Source organism: Fragaria vesca, linkage group LG3 (assembly GCF_000184155.1).
Source record: "Fragaria vesca subsp. vesca linkage group LG3, FraVesHawaii_1.0, whole genome shotgun sequence".
Taxonomy (NCBI): Eukaryota; Viridiplantae; Streptophyta; class Magnoliopsida; order Rosales; family Rosaceae; genus Fragaria; species Fragaria vesca.
Window position 1 is genome coordinate 18,586,933 of NC_020493.1, and position 7,823 is coordinate 18,594,755.

Consider the following 7,823-nt stretch of genomic DNA (forward strand, 5'->3'; position numbering starts at 1 on the left):
TATATATATATATATATATATTATATATATATATATATTTGTTAAAATGCCAGAGACAAAATGACAACATGTAGAATATGTGGGAACTAGTGTGGCATACATAAAAACCAAAGTAATTAATGAATGCCAAAAAGAGTTTTATGCAAGAATATTTAGATGAAGAGATGAAGCTTTCATGCAAATGCATTGCCTTTATATGTTATGTACGTTGTTAATTAAACTGTCGATCTAATTAAGCACTCAAATCTGCAAAAGTTCAGGCAAGTCAGACTCCCATGTATCCTACGCAGAAAGGCTGGTTGAATAAACCAAGTACATCATATGTAGAAATGGAGGTGGCCGTGCCAGCAGCTGCGGGTTTTCAAGCACTTGCCTTCACGACAGTGCCATTGGATGCGCCTGCTGATGTACTTGCCTTAGTGCCACCGGCGGCATCTGCCCTCTTTAACATGTTGGGGTCACCTAACATACAAGAAGCCTTGAGAACAGCTCTTGCTTTCCAGTCGACACCAGGCTCACCAGGGTGGGGGCTCACCTCACCACAACACAGACAATGTATTTCAGCAAGAGGGCCAACTTTTGCATGTGCTGGAAGTTCGATCCGGTACTTGCATTGTGAAGACCAGTGGTCTTTTGACAAACAAACATGACAATACATGTGATCATCAGGGTGGAAAGCCCTAAATGTTCCACCCCTGAGTCTTGCTTCTTTTAGCCTTTCCTTGAGCCCTGTGGGAAAAATGAAAAATGTTAGCAGTGACCAAATGACAACAAACAATGACAAACAAACAACATACTTCAAGCATCGGTATTTATCCTCATAAGATCAAAATTGCATCAAATCTTTAATAAAACTAAAAATAAAGAGATGGCAGATTAAATTGGAAGACATAGTTGACCCAAAAGAGCATTACGCTAAAAATAACCAAGTAACGCAAGGGACTGGAGGTGTGAGGTGAGGTGTAAGTACGCACAGCTAAATTCTTCCTTGCCACACAAACTCACATCCATGTATGAAGTTATGAAAACATATATCAAAACACAATGCTAGAAAGAACATATTAAGGATTTAAGGTAAGCTGTACTTTACGAAATTGTTTAATAAACATTTGACAGGTAATTGAATTTGAATCAAAGCTCAATTTGTTTAGCTAGCGGAACTTGCATAGCTAACGCGATGCATATTCCCAAAATCTAACCAAACATTTGTCCAGAATAAACTCAATGAAACGATTAAAAAGAGAAGAGAGAAATCCAAAATACACAAACAGCAGGCAGCAAGCAAAGTAAGGTTAACATTACATTAACATTGTCATCACAAACCCTATAACAAAATCCAAAAGCAGACATTACCAGGAGTGAGGTTGGGGCACTGAAAAGTCGGGTGCCAATCTGGATTAGGACACATCTTACAGGCCAGAGCAAGATCACCTATTTTGATGTAATTAGCCAATGGTGGTCCTTCTGCCTTCTTCCTTTTCCCTTGCACTTTTGGTTTCTCAGTCTCCTTCTCATTCCTTTTCCCTTTGCCTTTGCCTTTCCCTTTCCCTGTTATATAATCAGCCAAAAAATTAAACCATGCTCCTGCAAGATCTACACTCATCGAAATCCCTAAAAGCAAAATAGAAATTGCATACCAAGCGAGGGCATATAATCTTCGGGGGCAATAACAATCATATCTCTGGCCGGATCATCTTCGGGCAGATCTTGCCATCGAAGGATGACCGGCGGCTCCGCTGGTGCTGGTGGTTCTTCAACTTTCTTGCCCTTCCCGGATGAGGATCTCCCCATGGGTGCGTGCAGTTAGGGTTTGGCTTTCGTTGTCCATCCTTTTCCTCTACTCTACTCTTTCAATTTCCAACCTGTAATAGGACATTATATAGACTTATGGACAACTGACTCTGAACAAAGAGCCCAGATCCCAGCCCAATGTGACGTCTGCTCGGCCCACAGTTTTGTAGCTACACGTTTTTTAATCGCATCCTTTTTCTTGTTCTTCAATAGGGAGCTTCTATTTAGATTCTCCAAAAAATTTAAAATAGGGGTATAAATGGTTCGTAGTCGAGCCGAATACTGATTAAATTAATAATTTCAAACGGTTCAATTATTTTTGAACTCAAAGACAATTTTGTCATTAATACTAAAATAAATGGTACAATACGAATCAATCTGTTGCCATGCATATAGAGGACAAACAAAATCATCTGATCCGTATGAGGGTTGCATCCTCATTACAAATTTCGGCTCACTAGGAGCCTATAATCTAGTATAATCTAGTAGCAAATAGATCATAGGTTAAGATCCCACCTAGAAAACTAGAAAAAGACTAAAAGAAAGATAGACTCATAACGCCAAGACGCCATAAGGTACAGAAAATGCTTAGACACAATTATTTAATACTTACTGAACTGAGAGAATTTTTGCAGTCACATAGCTATTACTATGAGTTTACATTATAATAAACGTTTGACTGTATAACAATCCTACATGTACTAGCTCATTACCCGCCCAGAATCAGGACCCTTTCTACAGTATCTGTATCTGGTCTCAACTCTCAACCGTGAAGATGGAGACGGAGATTGATGTTTCCTGCATGTGTTTATTTTTTTGGAGAAGTCATGAAATCACATACAATTCTTTCAGGTAAATGAAATAGAAGGCTCTGGTGTCTTGATCTAGCACTGAAACGACTGAATCTTTGACACTGAAGGCTCTATAGTGGAAAAGGACTTGTCTTTGCTAATTATAGGCTACACTCAAACACCATTAGTTGCATCAGGCCGGGTTGCAATTGTCTGACTTTGTATCATTTTGATAGACTATTTTCCCTAAGGGCTATAGGATCATATGAGACACCTTATTTTGCACAAGATTTTAGACTTATTTAATTCGAGCTATAAATTAATCTAGCTGAATTCAATGGTCTCGATTTAGTTTCCTCACGATATAGCCACTACTAGCAAAAAAACAACTCACACAGATTTAACTCACACGGACTATTTTAAAGCCACAGATATCAGTATGAAACACAATTTCGCACATATAACCGTGTGAGATGATCATAATCGGTCCCACATGAATTTCTGCAACAACAAAAATGACTACAATCCGTGTGAAAAATCATTAGACACAGATGTCTATGTGAAACTAAACTATCTATTCACACGGTTATATGTGGCATGCTCAATATGCACAGATTTGTGTACGTATTAGATATTAATATATTTAAAAATCGTTATATTTTATATTATATGAATTAAATAGTGATAGATTTCCGTAACAATATCTTTTAGCTACAAATATTTGTGAGAATTGTACATACACATATAACCGTGAGAAGTAAAAGACACATACGTCCGTGTAAGAAAAATACCAAACACAGAAATCCGTTTGATAAATAAACCCAAATATTGAAATTCCCTCCGAAAATTTGAATGACCACTTACTTCAATTCACACACATGTCTGTAACAACCGCAAAAGTATTACATACGGAAATATGTGAGAGCTGTGCTCCTTCTATATGGAAATCTGTGATAGGTTTCATTAAATCTTATATCAGCCATCAGATCATTCATCTTCACTTCTCTCCTTTGTAGTTTATAGGTTCTCTCCTATTCTTTCCTCTGTTGGATGAGCAAGCTGCTCTAGATCTTCTTCCACTTTGTTACTTTGATCCATGCCTAGTTTATTGTTAAAAATAGCAGATCTCATGATTTCCTTGCTCTGTTTGATATCTTCGAACCCAGATTCGATCTCAGATCTAAGAAATAGCAGATCGATTCAGGTTTATTCTTTGATCCATTTTTCATATACTTTATGTTCAACTTGTTATTGGATTTTGAATAATTTGAGTTGTGGTTCTTGGTTCCATCAGTTTGTGGTGGATTGCTTTAGATGTTATTGCACGTAATCATTGTCCAAATTTCCAGAATTTGCATGTTTATATTGTGAGATTAACTTGGGTTTCCTTGCAAACCACCTCTGTGCTTTGCCATAAAAAAGCCTTCAAAAATTCTATCAGAGGTGCAGATTGTTGAGGATAGTCTACTAACAGAAAGGGACTTGAAGAAATCCCAGCCAGTTATATATAGGTAATATATTGTTATTCAAAACTAATTGTCTATTAATCATTTTAAGTGTTCATATACATACAGTGAATATCCACCTTGCTTGTCTAAGTTCTTTCATGTTGTTTATTTCATTTTCAGCAATAAAAGATGTTGTCAGAGAGCCATATGGCATATGAGCAGCTAACCATGGTATGTGATGGTACCAGCTGGTTGATGGTGTTTGATGAGATGGATTGACCATGTTTTAGGATGGTGTACAAGATGATACTCATGATAGTGTATGAGAGCCATGACATAGATGACATGCTAGGCCATAGGTCTAGACACCAAACATTTTTTTTTAGTAATATTACTCTCTCACACAGAGTTCAGTGTCAGTTGATATTTACTATTACCACACATATCCGTGTGAAATATCCGTGTGAATTAGATAGTTGTTCCCACTGAACACCATTTAATAAATGAATTATGTCTATGAAAAGATAATGGGGTCCACATCCATAATTCACACGAACTTTTTTATCAGTGTGTAACGAGCATTAGCCCCCCTCTAAACATTCGTGAGTGTACTGTGAGTAATGGCTTTCTGACACTGATATCCGTGTGAAATAAGCTTATTTCACACGGATTAAAATCAGTGTAAGAGCTAATTTTGCTAGTAGTGAGCTGAATTCATCATCAGTTCGACCTTGAAGCATCTCTAATTTCGTTCTTTTTGCATTTGAATTTAGTGGAATTCTTGTATGAATGACGTGTAAATACACGACACAATCTTAACCGTTCATTACAATTCATATGTTTGACCACCATGTTTCTATATTATTTTCTCTAATCTTAATCATTCATGTATGTATGTGAAAATACACGTCGTGTACTGAAGATAGTGTTAAGGTTAAGGGGATAATTTGACCTTTCCAACGGTAACTACGACCATACTTTCTGACATTATATACATCGATGGATGTGCTATATATATATTATGTAATATTTAACTATATGTATATATGAACTATCTCTCATAATCTAACTATATATATTTTCGATTACATTCCCTTCGCAAATATCACCAAAGCATCATGCAAACAATTGACAATAAAAGCATTAGAATCAATGAAACAAAGAATGATAATACAAAGAATGAGGTACCCAAGGAGCCATTTGTTTCATTGGTTGACCAAAACAATTTAGTTGATTCGCGGAGTGATGAGATTATCAGGCCTATTGATTCAACAACGGCGGTGTTGGTTTGTCCAAGTGTACCACAATTGGAGAGCATTGTTACAACAAGATCTGCAGGTAATATTGTTAATGTTACTGTTAGTAACAACTTTGAGATCCTTGGTCAAATGCAAGAACATCCTATTGTTGCAAATGAACAAGAGATAGTGGGACTCCCCTCAAACACTTTAGTTGACTCTGAAGATTCTACTTTAGTAGAACATAATGTTCATAAAATTTGTTTGGGGGGTGGATCTAGAAAATGAAGAACCTCTTGGTAATACAGTTTTTGCTCAATCTGAGATTAGATATGAAACCTGGTTTGATGAGGGTGAAGCAGCTTCAGATATTAATCTTCTCTGTGCTCTCCCAAAACAAAAGAATTCCAAGGAAAAACAATGTCGATCGAGTCCAAGATATCTTGCACGCAATCAGACACCTACAGTGCGTCTGAACCTTTAGTCTAGCTTGATCAATTCGATTCCAACCATTTGCATGGTTTGTTTGATGTCTCGTACATCTTTAGCATTTGTTAAAAGGGGGTTTGGTTAATGTCTCTCTTTTTCTTGTCGATTTCTTCTCTTTTATTTAATAAAGCTTAATTTCTTTTGCCAAAAAAAAAAAGGCAATTGAGACGATTATTTGATCATGTATATATTTCAGGAAGGGGGAGTGAAACTAACAGGCCCGCTCACCTACGGGACTGAATTTGAGGGCCAAAACGGGACACTTCATTTGTAGCCATTAGATCTAAATGAGAGAAATCTGAGGGATGAGACAAACTTTACACACTTTTTTTTTATCCACCCAATCCCTTACCCCTCCAGTCCTCCACTCCTTCAGTTTTTGCACTCCGCCTCTTCCTTTCTCATTTTCTCTTCCTCTCCCCCTCTCTTTGTTCTTCTGGGTTTTCTTTGAGAATTACGAGATGTCACCGGCGACGGGTCGAAGGTGCCGAAGGAGGTGATCGAGTGGATCGGGTAGAACAAGAAAAGCGGGTTGATGTGTGCCGACGCTGATGGGCATCGGCGTTAGCTCACTGAACATGCAGCTCCAGCGAGCCCTCGATTCCTATGCTTTGTTGGTCAACTGCTTCAATCTGCATGATCCCTTTTCTCAAGTTGAACTAGAATTTAGGGGTTTAGAGGCTCTGATGTTTAGCCAGGGGAACATTTGGAATCTGCCAATTTTGTCTTTACAAAAGAAAGTGACGCATCCGTTAAAAAAGAAAGAAAAAAGATGCATTTGGGTGTTCTGGGTTGTGTCTGAATTGTTCTTATGCAATTAATTGGGATAGGTAACTTTGATTTTATCCCCTTATCTTTCATTTCGTTTTTTCAGAAGGATTGCATATTCATAGTTACAAAATGAATCCTGGATTTTGGTTCAACCTAGAAAACAATAAGATTGAAATTTAAAGCCAAATTGCTTACTGTAGAGAAAACCCAGAAGAACAAAGAGCAGGGGAGAGGAAGAGAAAATGAGAAAGGAAGAGGCGGAGTGCAAAAACTGAAGGAGTGGAGGATTGGAGGGGTAAGGGATTGGGTGGATCTAAAAAAAAGGAGACGTCTGGAATGTACCCAGAGGGTGCTGCACCCAGATGTCTGCTCACGTGTCGACGAGACAGAGGTCACACATGAGATATCTGATACGTATAGGGTTGGAGTAAATACGGGGTTAGTATTTGAGGATTAGGGTAAATACGGGGTAAGAGAATGTGGGTAAATACACAGATGTATTTTAGTTTGGATAAGATTTTATTTTTTCAGCAAACCTATATCTCTCTCCAAAAGAAAAAAAAATAGCAGGAAGTCGTTGGCTTTTAGTAAAATCATGGCCAGTCATGTTCACCGCCATAATCATGGCTTTTAGTAGAGGACGCGGTGTCTATCCTTATCGTTGATGTGGGGCTGGCTAGAATGCTGGATCGATCGAGCATAGAAGAGTAGCAGGTCGAAACTGTCGTAGAAAGAACCAGAAAGATGTTACTTGAATTTGGATCTGTTAGGCTGAAGAGTGGTTGGCCACCGATTCGATTGGTTCGTGGAGGCCTCGGCGGCAGACTCGCGGGATCACTTGGTGGTCTGGGAGACTGAGTCGGAGATTCGACGGAGGTGGTGATGGTCTGCGATTTCTTAGCGAAAATCTTGGCTCCCTTCTACGGGTCTTCCATTGTTTCATCTCTTCGTATATAAATTTCGTTGATTTGGCGATTTCTACTTGGCTGCTAGCCTGCTACTCTGGTTCTAAAGGATTGGCACTTTGGCAGAGAAAGAACGATAGGCAGCCTATCATAGGCTGTGAAGCTATGAAAACTCTTAGTATTGCTATGTTTATTTTAGATATTAGAAGGTCAATTTGCTAAATAATAATTGTGGCATAGTGGTAAAGCCACATATCTATTATCTTGGCAAGAGGTGTTCGAAACACCTGGACTACACTTGGTTAGAATTTTTTTAATTTTTTCACTATTCTTTTCAACTTTTGAAAAAAATTATCAGATTTTCTTTTAGTCTAGTTTTTAATTTTTTTT

At 38.0% G+C, this 7,823-nt stretch overlaps 1 protein-coding gene across 1 annotated transcript; it reads right to left on the minus strand.

Moving 5' to 3' along the window:
* Positions 1-361: 361 nt before the first annotated feature.
* Positions 362-1,791, minus strand: LOC101306804. Its single transcript, XM_004295914.1, has 3 exons — positions 1,638-1,791; positions 1,354-1,548; positions 362-729 (listed from the first exon to the last, which is right to left on the minus strand). The coding sequence occupies exons 1-3, from the start codon at positions 1,789-1,791 to the stop codon at positions 362-364; spliced, it is 717 nt and encodes a 238-aa protein (XP_004295962.1).
* Between the last annotated feature and the right edge of the window lie 6,032 nt (positions 1,792-7,823).